The sequence below is a fragment of the Triturus cristatus genome, chromosome 10, assembly GCF_964204655.1.
Source record: "Triturus cristatus chromosome 10, aTriCri1.1, whole genome shotgun sequence".
Classification (NCBI taxonomy): domain Eukaryota; kingdom Metazoa; phylum Chordata; class Amphibia; order Caudata; family Salamandridae; genus Triturus; species Triturus cristatus.
The window spans coordinates 528,119,744-528,142,272 of record NC_140593.1 but is presented as its reverse complement, the minus strand read 5'-3'; the positions used below and the strand labels follow the sequence as shown (position 1 = coordinate 528,142,272).

Here is a 22,529-nt window from a genome sequence, read left to right as displayed (position 1 = left end):
ATGGCCAATCCTGAAAAGGATAACTCAAAGCAAGTACCCAATTCTTCTAAAAAGAAATGGGACACTAAAGAAACAAGAAAAGCAAAATGCATCACAATCACAGGGTGGGTCTTCTCAACAGGAGCATTCTGACAGGAAATATAACCTTAGAAACCATGACAATATTTAGAAACCTGACAGGTATCAGGATACTGATAAACGTTCCGCTCGTTCCTTTCAGGGTTCATCAAGAGGGAAGGACGTTCAGTACACAGATCAGAAGAGCGACTCAAGCTAAGAGACACACATCACACTTCAGACTACATTATCAAAAAGAAGATAAACCAAAAGGTAAACCTCAATTTAAAAAAGAGAAGGTAGCTGGCCTTAAAATAAGAAATGCCCAGGCTACTGAAGATCCAACTATTGACCGGGGAATGGGTTCTGACGATGCAATCAAGTGCAGCAGAAGGAACAATAGCTCACCAGAGCCTGATGGACTTTCTGGTGACAGCAGCGTTGAATGAACATATCACGGTGGAAACACCTGAAACAACGGTATGTGTCCACCATCAGTTACATGAAATAACACTCCAAATGGCGGGGGACATACCTAGAAAATTGAAAGGTCTCTTTTGGGAAAACCTGACTTTTGGTTACAATATCCTTTTGGCTGAAAGAGATTGGCCTCTTGAATTAATTATGGATTGCCCAAAGGGGGAAGAGGTAATTCTACCGGCTTTCTCTGACCTCATTCCTGAATCATTAAAACACACATACGTGCAGGAGTGGGCGGTTGCACTAGCTCCAGCATTAGACCGCAATCACGTAGGGTGGGATGCTGAGTCACCTCACCATGACATCCCAGTCTAAACTACTCTTACACCACAGAGGCAGTACTCAATAAAACATGACACCAAGAAACAAGTCAGGGAGATCTTAGATGAACTTGAATTCCAAGGTGGTATTGAAAATAGCACCTCCATTATGAATAATCCTTTGTTTCCCGTAATGAAACCCGACAATTCATACCGTCTAGTTTTAGACTACAGGCATTTGAACACCTGCACGAAAACATTTGCAGTACAAAATGCATACTACTTATCTCAAATGGATTCTTTTGCCAAAATATAGCACCTGAAAGCAGATGTTTGACAGCATTTTCAGCGCACAGCTTTCAGAGCCAGTTATGTAGACTGCCCAAGGTTATAAGAATAGCCCAGGGTTGTTCTCAGCAAGAGTAACAGAGCTACTTCAAAAATGTGATGAGGAGACACTGTCCTATTTATCTGATGGATGATGAATTATTGGATCACTTACACAGGGTGAACAACATAATTTTGGGGTTTGTCTCTGGGGGCTACAAAATTAACTTTAAAAAATCAAAAATTGCCCACCTAAATGTCCTATTTTTAGGATATGAGCCCTCAAGTGAAGGGAAAAGCCCAGCAGCTAATTTTTCTGAAAAATGCACGCTGCACCAACCTCCAAAGACTCTGAAAAACTTACAATCCATTTTAGGATTTTGGCAGAACATACATTTTGGATTACACAGGAAAAGTAAAACCTTTCTACGACTTAATTGGATCTGATTTTTCAGTTCAACATTGCGCACAGGCGCACACAGAAACTCTTTGTTCTTTACAAGCTGACATGATAGCTTCCAAACACTTACATGCACATGTAAATACTGCAAATTTGGTGATCTGTGTAGTCGCCGGTCAATCTGGGTACACCTACCTCACCTTCAATGAAAGCGAAACAGTACTGATTGCATGCAAATCTCATTTGTATACAAACGCTGAAATGCGTTCTGCATCCAGAAAAAAAATACTGACAGCAGAACAGACTGCTGTAGTGAGAGAAAGAGCACTATTTCAGGGGAAACAAATATTTGATGTGACTCCAGTACCAACCTTAGAGGCTGTTACTAAAACAAACATTCCAAATGCGAAAGCACTGCATCCAAGATGGATACAGTGGGCCAATTCTCTCACGGCAACAGATGAGGACTAGGCCTGGGCGGTAAATTCCGTTCCGCTCGCGGAATTTGCGGAATTCGCGTAATTTCGCGTTCCGCGGAGAACGCGAAATTGCTCGAAAGTCTGCTTTCCGCGATTTCGCGAAATTTTTGCTTGTTCGCGTTCTCAAAATGCGTGTTCGCGAGATATTTCTCCCCGAACACGCAAACAGCAATTGTGAACAGGAAAAAAGCATCGCGAACAAGCAATTCCGCGTGTTCGCGGAATTTCTGCGTGTTCGCGGAGATTTTTTACCGTTTCGCGGAGATTTGCGTAACGCAATTCCGCAAATTCCGCCCACCCCTAATGAGGACTACAAGTTTGATTCTACATTAAAAACACAAGCATTCCTGCAGTATGAACAAGAATATCCTCTCCTGAATGAAATATGGCCTTTAGATCAATATGAATACATCATTTACACTGACGAATCAGCCCAGCCTGCCATAGGAAGTAAACAACAATACAGCACAGCATGTGCGATTGTAAAGAGACATATGCGGGACAGCAAGTTCCGTCCTAGCAATACGCAGACGCAGTCTCTGTGAGATTGCACTTCACAGCTGGCAGAACTAAAAGCCCTGATACTGGCACTAAAAAATACTGATCTGGAATTCCCCACACTTTTTGTGTGCGATTCGTTATACTGTGTTCAGTCATACAATGAATATCTTTACTATTGGGGCCAGAACGGGTTTTGAAATTCCAAAGGTTGCACAATAAAGCACAAATTACTTTAGGAACAATTGGCAAAGCTGAAAAAGGGCTTGAGACTGCCTCATGTAATTCATACATTGAGTCATCAGCGCGTTGGCGTTCATGTTGAAGGGAATTCATTGACTGATGAAGCCTCCAAGGCAATAGTGAGAACTGCTGCCATTGCTGCAATCACTCTTTCTAGTACAAGGATAGATGGACAGAAAATAATAGCAGTGAACGCTATGCGTAATAACAGCTCAGGTTTTGCACTCAAGTACTCCTACAAGTTAGATGCTCAAAACATTCCATATGCTCAAATTCCAGGAGTGGGGGATAGAATAATACCAAACATAGATCGCAGATTAGGTTAATTCTAGCTGCACATGAGGGTCTGTGTTCAGCACACGCAGGTATTACTGCAACGTTTTCACTACTAAAACAACATTATTGGTGGCCAGGTCTAGCAAAACAGACCAAAGGTTTCGTCCTTAACCCCTTCGGTGCTCATGACGGAACGGTTCCGTCATGAGCCACGGTTGAGCTGTGCTCATGACGGAACCGTTCCGTCATGACCACGCCCGCGCAGGAAAAGATCAGCACAGCAGGGGAATCCGTCCAGCATGGAAGGGGTTAAGTGCGACATCTGTCAGCAGATGAAGGGTTCCACCGTAGTATGCCCACCGCAAACACCACTACTGATATCGGACAGACCTCTCGCATATGCCTATTTGGACCACTGTGGCCTCTTAAAATCTGACGGGGCTCACAGGTACATCCTGGTGGCAGTGGATTCATGCTCTAGATTCCTCTGGGTTTGGCCACATTGCTCGGTTGATGCTCAAGCTGGTATAAAGGATTTGCGAGTCTTTATAGGGACATACGCAATTGGCACATTACACTCTGATCGTGGCCCTGCGTTTAGCTCTCGAGATTACAAAAAAGCTAAGGGAAGTTTAGTTGTGGTCTTGTGGTACTCCTCTCCGTATCATCCAGAGGGGAAATTGGATTGTGGAGAGGAAAAAATGGGACTTAAATCAGTCCTTAACAGCAAGCGTATTAGGCTCGGGTAGCAGTTGGGTCAATCACCTATCCACCTGTCCAGAGGGCACTTAATAACATGCCGAGAAGTTCCCTGGGGGGCCGTACTCCATATGAAGTCCTGTTTGGGACTAGAATGTGGGTATCCGACCTCGATTGTGGCAGCGCAGTGGTGGATGAAAAAACATTTGACATCAATGATCGTTTGGCTGTTTTACAGTAATTCAATGAATTCCGGGCATTACAAAGCAACGTCCAAGTAAAACGCACTGCCACTGGGGAAGTGAAAGCTGTTCTGGCAAAACCTGCATGGGTCCCAAAGATTGGGGACCTGTCAGAGGGAAAATTTTGGGCAAGAAGGAATTTGGGCCATCCTGTACCTGTCCTGGCTGTTGAAGGAACAAGAACAGTAATTCTTCCGCCTCTTGCCGGCAAGAAAGAAAAGGGATTTGTCTTCATTGACCTGATCAATCTACACTATGTGGCAAATACTGAATAGTAGGCTGCGTGGGCTCCTTGGTAGCCGCCGATCTCCTCTCGCTACAATACAGAAAGTTCATGCAGAAAGTTTAATAACGTTTGAAGATCTTATCATACGAAGTAACGGAGTTACCAACAACGGAATGGATTGTGCCTGTTGAAATTGAACAGCAACAAAATACAAATGAAACACAGATCTCAATTCGGCCTAATAGCGAGATCTAGGTGAATATGTCTCGAAACGAGTCATCTGTCAGTTCTACAAAAGCTGCAGAGCTACTAAAGATAAATCAAACTGCGTCTGGCTACTACATAACTTCTGATACTTTCTCATTGGATCCAAGTGAACCCAATTCAAAACCAGCTCCTGTTTTGAACAAACAAATAATATGTGATTTCTACCTTTGGCTGAAAAAGACTTACTTTGTTATACCATGGCTAGAGCTCTGGATTGCAATTGGTCTACTTTTCCTAGTCCTTTGGATTGGTTTGTGACTGTCTTTTTCCTGCTCCTGAAAGGACATTATCTCCCAGAACAACATGTGAACTTGGTTCTGAAACCACATGCATCATCACACCGTGAACAGAGAGACCTTTGCCTTGAAACCCTTACGGGTAAGTAGTGCGATTTACAAATTAAATGATTGATTGATTGACCTGTCCTTAGTGAACATTACAGCAGTTCCAGTTCCTGAGGGAATAGTATTGGATAGGGTTGCATATGATGTGTATTGTCCAACTGAACTTTTGAAAATACCTCACTTGTTTAAAATCTATTTGAGTGATACAATCACCTCCAGTACTTTCTCTGATGAGTGGGACTTTGAAACTGTTAATGCTATGCTGTCAGATTTAGAACAATCTGCTGCGTTTTCAAGTAGTGAGTTGAATGAAGATACATCTGATTTTGGCAACATGTATTGTTACCAACACTATGGTGATATTTTCCTGCACAAAGCAAGTATACCACGTAATATTTTATCTTACCATCAATGGGAACATTGTCCGACACCACCTAAGGGTAGTTCACAAACGTTAGCTTATTTTTCTGGGTTTAACACTTCAGACCCAAGATCTTATTGTTATATGCTTGCACCTACACCTGCAAAGAAGAATATGCTAACTAATACACAACAGACATATTCTGCTTCCTTTATTTCCCAGCTGTCTTTACAGGGTTTCGACTTTCAAAGGGACACAATAGACACAAAATCTGGCTGGGGACCAAAGATCGGCAAGTTCAGGGAACTGAGGCCTTATTTAGAGCGTGCCTCATACCAATGCAAATTATCTTCCTGAACAACACAGTACAACAGACTTCATGTCTTGGACTAGCCAAAATGAAGGATCTGAACACACATCGGATTCCCTCACTCACACACTTCGAGGGGTGGGAAAATTATACCAAACACAGTGAGGATACGCTAGATGACATCATACATGATGGTTCATACATTTCAGCAGACTTCAATTGGAAGGGATGGCTGGCTTGGCCTAGACACAAATAGGTGTCAGTCAAGATTCAGGGGTACCACCGAAGGGTTTAGTATCCATGGGCCTGACCTCCACTACATACAAACGGAACACTCGGGGTGGTGACATCTTATAGTGTTGGGAAGTTATGCCTAGAGTGGCTAGAAACCTCAACACTGTCCCAGGTTATGTATCCCTTGCTGCCAATAATCTAGCTTTCTACAGCTTGCTCAGAAAGTGGGAACCTTCTAGCAATAATTGTCTGCCTGCTTTCCACAAGTTTAAAACTTAAAACTGTGATGTATTAATACTCCAACTGCCACTCTCTATGTGACTTTCACAGGTTTTTCTGCTGTCGCCGCTCTTCGCAAAGTACTCATTATAATGTTGCACCAAAATGTCTGTCAACTGACATTGCTTAGTACACGCATAGGCACAAGCACAGAGTTTATAGTTAGCGGTCCTTAAACTAAAGCCTGGGGAGGCTAGACTGTGCCCTTCCAGCAGATTCTAAAAGCATTGTTGAACCTTTAGGTGAGCATAATCTTTCAGATTATTGTCCTCCACCCTTTTGATATGCTCCACACAGGAAAACATAACTTGAGTGGGGACATTTTCCTCCGGATAATACTTCAAAAATAATGATGTATGCAAGGCTGTTTAACTTGAAATGTTTTTCTTTTCACTAGAAGACACGTTTTTAATACTCTTGTAGCACAATGTACTAACCAGCAGGGGCATAGCTACCAATTGTGTAGCAGGTTCAGTGGCACAACACCCAGAGAGGCTTCATGAGTCATCTGAACCCTGATTTTTGCTTGGAAGAAATTGTGTTGTTGGTTGAGTCCTGGTCAAGCAAAAACCACAATCCGTTGCAGGGTGAGCCCCAAAAAGTCACTAAATTAGCCTGTGCTTAATTCTGGGTGGCTTGGCACAAAAAGCAGTTGGGCTTAATTTAGAGACAATGTGTAAAGTATTTATGCAACACACAAACAGAAATAAAGTGAAAACACAACAAAAATCCCAAACCAATTTAGGAAAATAGAATACATTCTCATAAATTATTTGACGCCAAAACAACAAAAATGCAATTAGTCAAACGAGAGTTATGAATTTTTAGCATTTTTCATTAAAAACTAGTCCTAAAAAATCAAAGCGCCATATGCAAACATCTAGTCAGTGTGATCGGGTCAAAGTCCAAAAATATGGCCAATTACAATGGAGCGTGGTTCGGATACAAAAGTGGATTGGGCCTGCTGAGTGCTTACCTTTGGACTTAGAAGAAATTCTGAGTAAAACCTAAAAGTACAAGTCCAACCTTTTAATTACACACCACGCTGTCCTATGGGCTTCGTAGGGCCTAACTTAGAGCTGATTTATATGTAATAAAAGGGGTGTTTATGGCTTGGTAAGGGGGATTAAATGGCTAGTTGACATGGAAGTTTAAACCTGCATTCAGGCTGCAATTGCAGGCCTGGGGCAACACACTGTGTCCGCTACAAAAAGACTTCACACAGTTTCTATAAAATATTGGTCCTTGTATTACACACACATTGAAATCAAAATCACATACACATTGGATATATATACTTGACAGTTCTATGCAATTGTCAAACTCTTCCATTAGCAGCAGAATGATATGAACATATATATACTAGTCATAGGTATTCACATGCCCCATTATCCCTTCAGTCTCGTAAGCAACATAAACCTGTGTGCGTACTTCCCCGAGGTGTTAATGATCCAAGCATTCCCTCTCACATCAAAAGCAACAGAAACATATGTGCACTCTTTTCAGAGGTATTGCACCTTCCAGTTAACACATTAGCATAAAAACGGGATTCCCAATATTGCATACCCAGTACAGTTGTAATGGTCAAGAAATCACAGGTTGTGGTTATGACTCGTGATCCAGTCCCTTGCCAATCAAACTACACCAGCTACGATGCACGTTGCATCTGCTGGCGACACTTTGATTAAATTGTCGGGACCATCTAAAGTAGAAACAAACAGTTACGTGTTCTTGTCCATCCAGATTAGGCCTTCCGGCACCCAGCAGCACCATCACAAGTGTGGGATCACTTTCCCCCCTCCCCGTAGGTAGGCAAAAGACTATGACACTGGAAACTGGCACGCTTCCAATCCAATTTGAAGAATTGTTTCACCTCCGGCAGAGGTGTGAGCTGCAGTTGCTTCAGGCAGCCAGCCGTGCGTGCGCACAAGGCACAAGTTCCCTCAGGTCCAGTCACAATATTCTCAACAACAGACTACCTCTTACTTGGTATAACGGGGAATGTTGGAGACTTAAAAGCTTGCTGGCCAAAGACATAGTTCAAATCAAAACCTGTAGGAATTTGTACAAACATTACTTGGGCACTGCTATAAGGGCTGGGGATGAGCAGAGGTTCAGGGACTTCAAAGAAGCTTCCTCTGCTAAAGATTGCACTACATTCTGGTCACTAGTGTCGAAGGGCGGCAAACCTACCACCCTGTAGTCAAATAACCACATCTCTCCACCCGAGTTGTTTGATCATTTTAAGACCCTTTATTATGATAGTACCCCAAATGCAGCTGGGGACACTGAAGTAGCCATTCCACCCTAAGAACTGAGCCCCAGTTTGAAATTAAGGATGTTTTAAATTTCCTCAAAGCAGCAGGGCTGCTGGCCCAGATGGCATCCCAGCCAATATTTTCTTATATGACATTGATGCTTGGTCCAAATACATCCTCTTTATAGCTAATATCATCCCAAGAGGAGCCAAGATTCTGGATTCTTGAAGGCGGGCTATAGTGATACCAGTCTACAAAAAGGGTGATAGATCCCAGCCTGAGAACTACAGGCTGATTAGCCTTAAGGATCACATACAAATGTTTTTGTTGATGTTTGTTAGCTAAGATTCAGGAGTGGATAGACACAAACAACATCCTAAGCCCCTTCCAGGCTAGATTCCAGAAAAAGGTGTCCACCATTGATCAAATGATTTACTTCCTATTGATCTACTGGAAAATGGTTGTAATCGGCAAGGGCAACCTCTATGTTGCCTTTGTCGATCTGAAATCGGCTTTTGATCTGGTTCCTCGTCCCAAACTATGGCAAGTACTCAGGGGTATGGGTATGTCCCTCGACATACGTCTATCATACTCCAGTTACATGACCAGAATTTTGCTAGAGTTCGCTGGGGAACAGAGAGTGAGTTGACAGAGGATTCCTGTATCCAGAGGGGTAAGGCAGGGCTGCGTGCTGGCCCTGCCTCTATTGTCTTTGTATCTAAATGATATAGTTCGCTGTGTAACATTGCCCCCTGTGGATGCTTCCTCACTGGGCAATACAAAAACCCCAATCCTACTGTTTGCGGAAGGTACCTTGTTGATTTCCTAAACCCTGAGCGGACTTCAAAAGCTCCTGACCACTTTTGTGAGTTCTGTCGCTTGCAAGGATTGGAAATCAACACTGCTAAGACACATTTAATGTATTTCAACCTGTACAAAGCATTTAAAGGAAAATTGGCACACAATTGTGTGCCTCTGGAGAGGGTGGACTATTTTCGTACTTGGGAGTCACGTCAGCAAGGTGATCATACAGCATAAACAAATAGTGAGGGCTATTTCTAAAGAGCATCGGGCTTCTTTCAGTAAACCAATAGCCCCGGCCCTCCAGTTATATGAATCAAGAGCACTGGGGTCCACCTTACATGAGGCTGAACTGTGAGGCTTTGTAAATATTGATTACCTCATTAGATCAGAGAATACATTTTTGAGAAATACTGCCCACCTACCACCGAGTACTCCCTCATACTACTTGACACTGGACATGGGCATAAAAAGGATGGAGGGCAAGTTTAGAATGCGTCTGTTGGTGTTTTGGAGGCGCCTCTGGTCTACCCCTGAGCTAGCTCACTATACTGCTGCCCTTCAGGATGTAATGAAATCGAACAGCTCCTGTAAAATAAAATGGTTTGATAGCATCCAACGGTCACTTTGATCTATTGGGTTGGGCAATTTATGGGAAAGCCCCTCTGTAGCTCCCATTTCCCCCAAAGGAATCACTAAAGAAACTCTATTGTGCAAAAGCAGAGTATGAGGAACTCCACAGAGTGGCAAATTTCCTCTTGACAAATGATTTTACCAATTTTAAATAGCACTGTGTGGACAAACAGTTTTGGGACTATATCAAAGTATCACTAGATAGAAACCTATACTTCCAGTGCACAGTAGGCACACTACCGCTTAAAGCTTTTACCTAAAAATTAACATCTCGTGACTCCCCTTCTTGTGTTGCTTGTAATCATCCGAAGGAGACTGTAGCCCACGTTTTTTATGCTTGTCCCGCCTATGCCCATTCATTTTGACTATCACCTCTATGCATAGACTTAGACAGAAGTAGCTATAGCATTGTTCTTCATATTCTTAGATCAGATTGCTGGCCTTTATATACATGCGCTGTGGCCAAGTTTCTGGGTGCTGTGTGGTTATCCCACAGGTAGGCTCTTTCTCTGTGCATGTGAACTATTGCTTTTTAATTATTTTTTGTCTACAATTTAACACACGTTTTATCTTTTTGTTGGCCTTTATAGGTGCTATATCTTGTTATGGTAATTTTATGAATCGATAATCTTGAATTCTTTGTATCACGCCATGCTTATATGTGCTTTCATGGCTTTGATAGCCAAAATAAAGTTTTATGGAATTGAATTAAGTACCTTGTGGCATGGGTCTGGGTAGAGGGAGTCGGTCACTTTTGACTGAGACCGTGACATCAGGCACTGTAGTCCTCCTGATATGAAGGCCGGAGACAGTCAAGGCTGCCAGTTTGGATCCTGGGGACTCTGCAAACTTCCCTCAACACTCCTTAGACACCACACACTACGGAGTGCAAGCTAGTACAGGTTTCCGGTTGTAAGCTCGGGTTCCTCGAACTCAGCAAACCTCCCCCCACTCCTCACAATCCTCATGCTACAGAACCCTCAGGTGGCCCACTGATCATTATGATCACACTCCTCGGCACAATGTGATTACTGCACACGTCGGGACGGTCATTGTCCCAGCCGACGAGCACTTCCACCTGTTTCAGCCGCATCCTGCGCCGTCCTTATGATCTCGTCAAAACAGGGAGATCCTGTCTGTCCCTGAGATCTCGTGGACAGGAGACCAGCCAACTGGCCCTTGGAGAGTGCTTAGGGACCCAGGCCACGACAGTTGCATATTAGCTGTAGGCTAGCAACATACAGGCAAAATCCACCAAGTGATAGTCCCCTTCCTAGAACACGACAAGCCCCAGGTCACCACAAGTCTGCGGATAATCCAGTTGTCGTCCATCCTGTCCTAATAGTTCCTCTTTCGATGTCCCAGCATCGAACCAGCATAGTATGGTTCCAATCCCACAGCATCTCTAACTCCTGAGGGCAGAGCCCAGTAGTTATACCCACAATGGCCCTTGAAGGTGAGATCAGTTCAAAAGGACACCTGTAAAATGAACGGGCCCTCTCCAAATTGTAACCTGCCTTTCTACCCCGGGAGACTTGATCAATATCTTTAGTGAGGCCAAGACCTTGACTCTTGGAATACAGGTCCCAATTCCACACCCACTTATCCGTCCCAGGAAGGCTGCCAGAGTCAGGGGTCTGAAATTTCCTTTAAGCCCCTAGTTTATGGCCATCTTATCAGGAATGCACAGATGTAGCTGTCCCCCCAGCACCCAGATGTTGCTTGGAGACAGGTTGACAGGCACAGAAATGCCCATTTTCCCTAAGTGGTATTTCCACATTAGTAATGTCAAATCCACTTACACCACTGGAGAGGGTTTGCCATTACTAACTCATCAATATCAAACACTATACTGCCACTCTTCTGCACGTAGGAAATATTCCCTTTCCACAGATCCCTCATGTAAATCCAATGCGAGAAGCAGGCCATACCTTACCGAACACACCATCCGGTGCCATTCACTATGAATACATGTAGCACACGCACAACCTCTTCCTGACACGGCCCCCAGGGAGTACTGCGATGCAGCGAGCGACATGCAGAACCTTGGTAAATAGCTTTTCAAATGCCAGGCAGAGTAACAGTAGCCTGCACATGCAGGCTCCACCAGGGCAAACCTGTGGCACAATCAATGAGCTACCTCAGTGGGTGGCTGTGAAGAAAAGAATAATATCCAACAGGCAGGTGAAGGTTTCCTTGTCACTTCAAGTTCATTGAACAACTGGAGAGAATGCAATATCAAATAATAACAGTTCTGGTACATGTGCAGGTCAACCACGATAAAGTAACAAAGGAGGGACTAACACCATGTACACATCATTACAGTGGCACAACCAGTGCTGCAGGCCCACGGAGGAGCATTTGTGTTACATGCCCTAGGTGTATGTCTTACCCCTGGACAAGGGACTTACAGCTAACTCAAATCAGCCAATCATGTATACACCAATCACCAGTATGTATATGACAAGCACAATGCTTTATGAACTGAATGGCAGTGTCAAAAGCGCTCAAAGTCCTAAGGCTAGCACACAGGTCAGCGGTAAACTGGGCGGGACACAAGCTAATATTCGAGGGGAAGCACCCTAGAAGGGGCCATTTCAAACACCAGTTAAATCCAGGCATCCTATGCCTTTCATTTTGGTGCTAGGTTGAAGAATTGAATAAAATGGCTCACGATTGAAACAGCTGCTTAGCCACACATTAGATTTCTCATACCTTTTTAGGTCTCGCCTGCGAACGCAGCGCGGAGCGCTGCTTTCGGCGAGATCTATTGTTGCTGACTTGCCTCGGAAGGGGGACAGGAGATGTGCACGCGCAGGCTTTTGGCGGATTTGAGTTGGTGTACGCGCCTACAGCCACGCGGCGGCGTGCACATCTCCTGTCCCTCTTCCCTCGCAAGCCAGCATTTAGTTTCACTTTCTACATATGGAGAATCCCACTCACCCGGTCTGCGGGGGGAATCCTTCGGAACGGCGGCTTCCGGAGCACTCCAGCTCCACTACAGCCAGCACGACGCGGGGCTCTCTCCTTATGCATGGGATCCCCGCACTGCTATCTGCTGCTCTTCACCCGGGCCCCCTCCTGGGACCCGGGACTTCAGCTCCCACACCGGCTGCACGTGAAAGTAACAGGTACTGCGCATGCGCGGGCAGCCCTCGCCTCCCAGGTCTCCTCCCCAGCCCGGAGCTGCTTTCTGTTTTGCTTGTTTCCCGGAGTCTTTATTGTGGTTGTCATTGTAAGACTGCCTCTGTATGTGTGACTTCAGTCTCTAAATTACTTTTCACTTTTGGTGCTTTGCGAACCTTCTTGAATATGTTCATAGCAGTGAGCCATGTCCTATTATGGAGGATAATGCTATCAGTGGTAGTTACTTACTAATACGATCACACAAGCAACTGCTTGAAAAACCACGAACACGACAACCCTGTCTTAGTACTTTCGTAGCATTCCTCTGCATCTTCAGCATCAGCCCATCTGATTCTACACACCCACCCTCCCCGCAACAGTTAAAACTGGCACAAAAAGCAGCAGTGGAGCGCTGCTCACTACCTCCGAGTGCTGATGGTCAGTGGGTGGGGAATGTATTCATTTTTATTTTCAGATGAGAGCGCCAGGCAAAGCTGCATCATATTTCATCTTGGTTATAACTTGAGCGTTTAAGAGGAACTTGCTGTGAGCCACTCCAGGCATCTGACTCCAGCCAGCCCCGACCATTCATTGGCTCATCCACCTCTAGTAAGCAGTAGATAAAGCAGGGTCTTCTTAGTGTGTGTACAGGGTTAAAGATGCATATGTATGGTTGTCAGGGTTAACTGACTGTTACATGTGTGGGCGACCTTACTGTTAGTTTTGTAAGTGCAAGTAGGGGATATCGTTTTTGTATTCGTGTGGTGTGCCAACCTTGTAGTATTATGTGTGGATCAGTTCAGTTCGTCACTTTATCCAGAAGGTTTTCCCTTCCATAAAAGTAAATGCATATGTAACAGTCGACATTCCATTCGGTTATGAACATAAGTACATTATCAAACTATTATATATCAAATAAAAAACATATCTGTACGAAACGCTATGGATTAAAAAGCGAAGATTAAAAATACAAAATAGCAGCGGATTGTTATAATGATAACGTGCCACGTTCCCCCACAGCATGACTTAGAAATGTGCCTACGTGTAAACATGTTTCACTGTCAGCAGTTGGAAAATTGATTAAAACATTGCTCCACTCAGTCTAATGTTGTGATATTTCCTTTTAAACAGTGGAATCAAGAATAACCTTGTATACAATTGATAAGATTTACAGAATAAATAAAAAAAGTTTCATGGTTTGGCCTGACTTATTATTACAAGGGCAGGAATTGCTGCAAGATTTGCTTGGTACCCAAAAGGAAAACACAGTGAATAGTGGACTGTGTCAGCTCTAAACCTAAATAACAGGGAGTGCTCCCATCTCCCACAAGGCTGCTCGAAATAAACGGGTGATGACGGTGAGGTACTCTGGGACAGATATGCGTTTATCAGTGGTTTCCCTACTACACTTCTAAAACAACTTTCTCGTTCTTAGTCATAAAAAGCTAAAGCTACTTTCTTTTTTTATTAAAAGAAGGGCATAATCTCTCTTTACAAAAGCTCTCTCCTTAACAATTTTTCCAAATTCCGATTTAATATATGCCAACCATGGAATTCGGAGTTCATTATCACAGGAGATGCATGTAAGTAATGCCTGATCATTACTCCAAATGGATAACCAAAGTAACAAGCATTTGCAATGCAATAGGTCTCAAATTTACGTGAGTTTAAGCTATTGGCATTGTAAATGTTTTAAAAACGAAAACAAAAATAAAAGGTATTGTTATTTGCAATGTCATTAGCTCAAACTTGCATAAATGCGAGACCTATTGCATTGCAAATGCTTGTTAACTTTGTTTTAAGTCATGTGTTAACAAATTGTCATTAGAATTTTGTATTTTGTTGATCTCTTACTGAGATCATGAACAAAATAAAATCTGAACTCCACCTTGAAGATGGGAGAGATGAGGAACTACACATTAAGTGGCAGTTGCAATTTGAAACACAAAGCAATGGGTGTCCTAAATTGTCTGAATGGAGGCTAGTACTGTGGACCACTGAGGACAAATGGACGACCATTACAACTGAGACATCCTTGCTGTTGAATCTTTGAAGGTCTGTGTCAGATACGACTAGATGGTTTCTTTTGCTTTTCAGGGAGCACTACATAACGATGGTGAAATGGGCAACTTCTACTAAAGTGGCAGTCAACTGGCTTAACAGAGCACAAAATATTTCCATCCTGACCATCTGTGATGCCACCACTGGAATATGTACAAAGGTAGGTGACGTTTCCGCCATTGCTTGTGTATACATGCAAAATTTGGAAGTGGGAAAACAGAATGTTTTTTTTTTTAAATCATGGGAATTAACTCTCTCCACTGGCTTGCATTGAAATGGGGATATTTCAGGCTGAAGAGAGCTATAATAAAGCCCTTTTTTGCTTTAAAAATCAAGTTTCCCCCAAGATCAGGTGTGCTGGCATGTATTCCTGCATCATAGGTGTTGTGTGAATCAGAACCGGCTGGCCATAGAGGGCACCAGGCATTTCCCCGGTGGGCTGGAGGGTTGGGGGCCGTTTTTGTGCCCGCGTGGGCAAATTTTGTCACTGAGGGCCGGTTTTGCAGCAGTGCTGCAATATCGGCCCCATGTAAGAAAAGCGGGAGGGAGCGGTGCCAGGGATGGTTGCTGTTCCCATTCCGGCCCTGGTGTGAATGACGTTCCAGCAAGTGCCATCCTGGCAGAGCTAAAATGTAATGAAATTGTTCAGCTATGCATCTATTTTAGCGACAAAATGTATGCTACAATAACAACCAATGTCCCTGAAATGTAAAACAAAGGTTTATGAGTAAAATGTTTTGTTTGTGCCAAGAATTTAGATTACATAATAATATAAGGCTGTCCATTGTTAATATTGTGTACATTTATTAATAATTGAAACAATATCAAAAGTTATGTCTCCAGTGATACATAAAAAAGGTGGACATAGTCACAGAGGTATTGCGTCAGCTGGGAGAGCAGAGTACAGAGCTCTTTCCACAAATATACTGCTGTACAACCAATTATATTATAATCGTAAAGGCTTACATCATCAAACATACTGTGCACAACTTGAACATTCACGATATGGGTAAAATGTTCACTTTTGAGTGGCATACTTACAGATAGCAGGGAGGGACTCATTCAAAAATATTGCTGATGTTCCGATCTCTGCATTACAAGTGCCATTGTTTATACCACACTTGTAATATGGCGGCGTGGCATTCTCAGGGGCGGCTACTCCACGATGGCGGAGGAATGTCGCCCCACTGCTTTTGAGAAGTGAAGTAAAGGAAATATAAAATGATAATAACACAGTTATTATCATTTTATGTTTCCTTTGCAGGCGGGCGGGTTGGCAGGGCTGCTCTGCTCTCGGAGCAGGATAGGGGAGGAGTGGTTTGCCCACTCCTATGTGCGCAATGACTGGTTGGTCGGCCCTCTCGGGCCGCCCAAACCAGTTATGCACACTTTTCCCGTTCTCAATGCAGCCTGCATGGAGAACAAGCCCAGGCCTCCATTCCCTGGTTGAGCATTGCAGCGTTGTGATTGGTCAGGGGAGCCTGTATGCTTACCAACCACAACGCTGCTTTTTTACCATTTCCCCCAACCCACCCCTCAAGTTCCCCATCGCGAGCCCGCACCGCCCAACCACCCACAAATAATGCCGGAAGAAACTGGGCATTCGTCACATCTAGGACCGAATACTCGTCTGTCAAACATTAAATAAGGCCTATCTTATTGAAAGGTACTGTTTCAGTACCTCAGATTGTGAACACTCTTCATGACCCACTATTCAAATGCAGGAATATCAGGCTGGACTTGTAACCCAAAGCCCTGGAATATTTTGTTAGACCAGCCCTCATGCAATACAGAGTGAGGCGAGTCTGGTGAGCGAAACTGACCACTGCAAGGGGGTTTGTGGGGAGTTTTTCTCCCCCCAAGAAAATTTGGAGAAAATGTCAAAAATGGTGCATTCTACAACACATTTTTCATCATATATGGAATCGTATTCGTTTTTTAAACTATAGTAAATTATGTCCTTACAGTGCACCAGGATATGGCAATTTTTATTGGGGCCGTTCAATGATACCCTCACTATCACCCTCCAACAGTGCCTCTTATCTCTCCATAGATTCCCATCTCACATGTATTTTATTTGTTTTATAATGCCTCTCATACCATTGTAGGGGTTCAGAGCATTTTATATCATGCACACATATATTTCCCATGTAGACAGGTGGATGAGCACAAATCACCTTCAATTAAATGGAGGAAAATCCGAGATTGTGCTTTTTGGCAAGGCCCATGAACACTGGTCCCATGATTGGTGGCCCCCTAACCTGGGCCCCTGTCCTACCCCAAAACAGACGGTTCGGAACCTGGGGTTCCATATGGACAACAAACTATCAATGCAAAGTCATATCAACCAACTAGTAGGTTCCTGTTTTGGAACAAAGCGTAGTCTGCGAAAGGTTTTTAAATGGATCCCTACCGAGGCTAGCAAACCATTAGTCCAGGGACTAATAAAGAATCGCCTGGACTATGGTAACACCTTGTTGTCCTCAATTAATGAAGGCCTTCTTACTAGGCTCCAGACCTTGCAGAATACGGCAGCTAGGCTTGGTTCTCAATCTTCCGCCCAGATCCTCTTCGGCCCCCAGCTTAAGATCCCTGCACTGGCTTCCAATCAGAAAGCGGATTCAATTCAAAATCCTATGTCTAGTACACAAAAACATGTACGGAATCGGCCCGGCTTATTGGTCCAAAAAACGAAGCTTGTACCAGCCTGGCAGGTCCCTAAGATCCAGTAAGGAATCATTACTCTCACCTTTCAGAATCCGCACCGCCAGAAGCGGAGGTAGGTCCCTTCTCTTTTCTTGCCCCCACTCTTTAGAACAAACTGCCAAGAATCTTACGCACAATCACCGATCACAATGGCTTTCGCAAGAAGCTAAAAACGTGGCTATTTGACAACTAATCAAGTAATCTCTCAGAGCTGTCTGCAAGCCCCATGAGACTTCCGAGTGATATGTGCGCTGAACAAATGTCCCTGATTTGGTTTGATTTGATACAGAGACAATGAATCATATGTATGTAAGTCAGTGAAAAGAAAATGTTACATAAATCATAGGGGACTACAAGGTGTAGGATTCATGTCACCCATACTGGTAGGCATTTTTTAAGAGTGCTTGGTCTGGGGACGCACAAGCTCAGGATTCATAACTTAACTCAGAGTTTAGGGTTAACTTTACTAATAAGAATACATTTTTTTCCAAACAAACCCTTTTTAGCAAAATTAGGATAATGAAAGACCCAGAAACTCATAACTTTCTTACCTAAATTACCATTGTAGCTTCTGAACTGCACAGTAACAAAGGGATATCTTTGACAAAAGCAGTAACGCACTGAGCTCTGCACATAAAATACTGTTCTATAATCTGCATTGCACAGTTCTTTGCAGCAGGCATATTAACCCTCTGCGCTACCTTAGATGAGTCAAAACTGCCACTAGACAAAACTCCAATCTTTCTCCAGCAGGTAAATTAATCACCAGAGTTATCTTGTCACTTTTATTGTTGCCTGAAAACTGCTGGATATACAAGTAACTCTGCAGTGCTTTTAAAACTGATGCACTGCCACAAAACCAGACACCAGTAACAAAAGCATTCCCCCACCCTTCCAGCCTCCAGGGGAAACTCCTGGTGCCCGGTATAGACAGTCCGCCCTTGAGGAATATTGACACTTTTGCTTTCAAAGCCATCAGGGACTCAATGTCACGTCTCATCTTTCCTGCAATCTGTGTTAATTGGATACATCAAAAAAGGTTTGATCTTATTTAGTGAACAACTGGTTGGCACCTTAGAAATATAGCATAAGCTGCTGGTTCCTTGTTTGAATACCCCAAAAAACACATATACAGGCATTCTTATGTTGACCTAGCACTAATTTACTGAATCAACCTATTACATGACGACTGAAAAGTATGAATGATTCCCTTCCTTCAAAGACTAGCCCCCCACTATTGGGTGGAGCAACCAACTCTCTTAATGGCACATTCCTTTCCTTCACAGAAGAAATAAATGAATCAAGGGTTTGGACCCACATTTCCCTTTTCATTCTGAGTTTTCCCAGTTTCTGCACACAGCAGATCAGTAATGTCTTTATTGTTGTCTGAGAAATTAACATTTCTGGACTAATCCATCAACTTCCCCTCACAACAGAGAGAGAAGAAAATATTTAACTGCATCAGGTCCAGAACTTTTCCTGTGACTGTGTGGGGAGAAAAAGTGTCTTCCTTCTATCACGCACACACATTGGGGAGGCAGAAAAAACTACCATTCCTGTGAATCCTTCCCAACACCTAACCCACAACAGAAAATTAAGAATATACCTGTTTACTCTGCCCTGCTATGCTCCATTCTACATGCTATGCAGGAAGGAAACAATCTTACCACACTGTTCATCTCATCACATTACAGTGAGTGTGGACTGACTATCTGCTGAGCAGGGTCGACTTTATAGTTGGCCTCCCAGTCCGACAATCTTTGTTGGCGCCCTTCTCCACAAACCTTTTTTTATTGTTGTATTGTTTCTCAGCCATATATTGAAGATATGCAGGATACATTAAGAGTATTTAAAGGGTATGTTCAAATACCATAATAACCAAATAGGGAATGTATGTGGGGAAGACAACATCTGTGAAATATAACTTTAATTGTATAGGCTAAAATAATATACGTATCTTGTTTTTGCAAATATTACCATATACCGTGTTCATTTTGTAAAATACGAACTGCAAAATTTAAGTAAATGTAAGGGGTTTCATTTTTGCAAATGCTAGTATTGAAGTTGATAAGTCTGGCAGTTCTGCAATATCATTTCAATGGGGAGGATTGCCAAAGATTATAGCCATCACGTGTTATTGTAGATCTTAAATATGTTTTAATTAACTGTTCTGACAGACAACACAGGCTCCTATGGGGAAAATGGGTGTCTGCGGAAAACCTTGCACCCTATTGCGTGCACCCCATGGTGCCTGCCACACTGTGCATGGTTTTACAGGGGGTCCCTTGGGTACCCCCTCAACCCCAAATCGGAGGACTCAGGATGAAGGGGGGCCAGCTAGGGGCACCCAAAGTTAGTTTCCGACAGCCTTTTCGTGTCGAACAGACCGAGTCGCAAAGGCTGTCAGAATCCGACATCGTAATCGGTCGGTCGGAAACGCTGTGAATTGAGCTGTACGAATTGGCTGCGACTGACTTGGTTTCTCCGAATGCCGGTGGGAACCGATTAGGAATTACTGAACGGTTCCCCTTCCAACCTCAAGCATCGTAATCGGTCAGTCAGAATTGTTTCTGACTGAGTCGGCTGGATGGGTTCCGACATGGTCTAGGGGAATCTGACTGCCGGTCAGAGGCTTTCCGACCGACATCGTAACCAGGCCCAGGGTCTACATCCTCTGCAGTACTCCAGTAAGTGAAACAGCATCCATCAGTGCTGCAGTTATGTAAGATATCACTACATTCAGGGAACAACACTACACAGGTGAAAAAATGCTCAAGAATTCATTCTGAGTATTCTTGTATAGCTACTTTTATTTTGACAGTTCATGTCCCGGCCATTATCATAGATGTGACCTCGTAGATCGTGTAAATTCAGGGTATGCTCTTTCAACACTCCTACCAACAGTGATAGTCCTTCACACTGTGGGGTCATTCACCTTAAAACCAATGAAATGCTCCTCTAGAAATACTGTTTTTGGTGGTATCAGTTAACCAAAAGGTCAGTGATAGCTTTTCTGAATGGCTTATTTCAGATGTGCAGTCTCATATAACAGAAAAAATATCAAGATGCCTTTGCTCTAAGTAGAATATCATTGAGCACTTGGTGCTCTGAAAGATTGAATATTTCATTCTGTATGTTTTTTTCAAGGTAATGATCAGTATTCTCCTTTGCACAAACACGTATCAAGTGTCCTTGGGTGACAGCATCAAACTTGCTAAGTAGTTGTAATAATTCTAAAGTGTTTCCATTATTTAGCATAAACAGCTTATCAGAGGATCCCCTAAATGCCAAGGTTTGCTATAAGTCCTTTTAGACACCCCTTCAATTAATAATTTTTAAGTTTATCATTTGTTGATGTGACACATCCACACTTTTATTTAACCCACATCTTACCTCTGTTCAGAGACGTTTTAAGGCATGGGCAAAGTGGGCTCTGGCCCAGAGCCCCAGTCTTTCAAGGGGGCCCCGTGATAGAGCCAGTTCTGTTCTGTAGAGAGTTTTGCCCTTATGACTATGAATAATATTTAAACAGGCTGTTGTAAATAGCGTTTTTCTATTATTTATTTTAAATGTGTGAGAGTCTCTTACAAACATTTTGTTTCATGCAACAGTCATATAAAACGTTTCTTTTAGATAAAAACAGGACCTCACATATGAGAAATGGGAGGGTGTCACAGCGATTATTTGCAGTAAGACGAGTAGGCTGCTGCTGTGTTACAATACTGAACCCAGGTCATTAACCCTGAATGTTAGATGTAAAAGCATTTTAGAATTTTATCAAAGAGAGCTTGAAAGAGTTGAAATTGGATCATAAAATAAGAGCGGTTCTGTACAGGGGCCTCCAAAATGCATTTGGCCCAGGGCCCCCAAAAACCTTAAAACGTCCCTGCCTCTGTTTCCATCAAAACACAATACAATGTTATATGATGTGTTGATTTTTTTGTGCTCCTTCAAACAAACACTAATGTGTCTTCAATCGCGAAAACCTGTACTTCCTAGTGAAGTTTGTGATTTTTGTGTGGAAAAGATTTTCAGCAAAAACAGTATACACAGTCTGAGGTTTTTGAGTTATTATTTCTTCACCATTGTATAGTTACATCATCTGAAAGATTTTGGAAAAAATATGTTTTTTTCTATTTTTAAGGAAAGTTTATATCTTCAATTTCAGGTAGTCCAGAATTTAAAATATTATCTATAAATGTAGAATTTCATCTATCAGGCCACAGTACCAGATGAACTGCGTAGTATATGAAGGATGAAGAGATATCGTACTCAGCAGACAGTCTATAAGTTTGATTACGATTTTTTTCCATTTTTTTTTCAAACGAAGCAAAAGATGACTCTAATTCAAAAATGTTAGAGTCCTGACACTCAGAAGAGGATGACAAGGTATTGTGCTCAGCAGACAGAATACTAGCATTTTGATTATTTAGCACAGCAGCCGTGTCGGCTTCAATTCCTTTGTCAGTTGAAGTAAAAGATGATTCTAATTCAAAATTTGTAGAATCCTGACCCTCAAATGATGAACCTATGCCTTCATTACTTCTTTTTATTTTTTTAGATGGTTCTTCGATTCCTAAAAAGTTTCAAGGCTTTTCACAGTTTTCTGTTGTTCTTATTCTCTTACCACTTTTCTCCTCTGATTTGTGCTCCTAATAACGTTTTTGGAGTCATTCTTGCCAATCACAGTTACTGATATTAGTCTGAAAAATGCTCAAGATTTCTATGGCAGTTTAGATGTAATAACATTACCATGTGCTAGGATGGGGGTGGTCTCAGATCTTGAATTACATTATTACTGCACAAATGCATTTCATAGCATATTGGTATTATCTGGTCAATTTTACTGTTAGTTGTAAAAGGGTACCTGGTTGATGAGGAGCACTTCAGACTATGACCATTCAAATGGAGAGAATGTTTTCATAATAAAAGGTGGTCAGTGTGCAAATGGTGCATAATATT

General features: G+C 42.8%; 1 protein-coding gene across 4 annotated transcripts in view; it reads left to right on the top strand.

Annotated features, from left to right (window-relative positions):
* The window catches only part of DPP6 (dipeptidyl peptidase like 6), a 2,129,336-nt gene that overhangs the window by 1,635,044 nt on the left and 471,763 nt on the right, over positions 1 to 22,529 (top strand). For all 4 annotated transcript variants that reach the window (XM_085631994.1, XM_085631993.1, XM_085631995.1 and 1 more), the window contains exon 11: positions 14,898 to 15,021. In XM_085631994.1, coding sequence (XP_085488120.1) covers positions 14,898 to 15,021 — 124 coding nt within the window. The remainder of the gene's footprint in view (positions 1 to 14,897; positions 15,022 to 22,529) is intronic.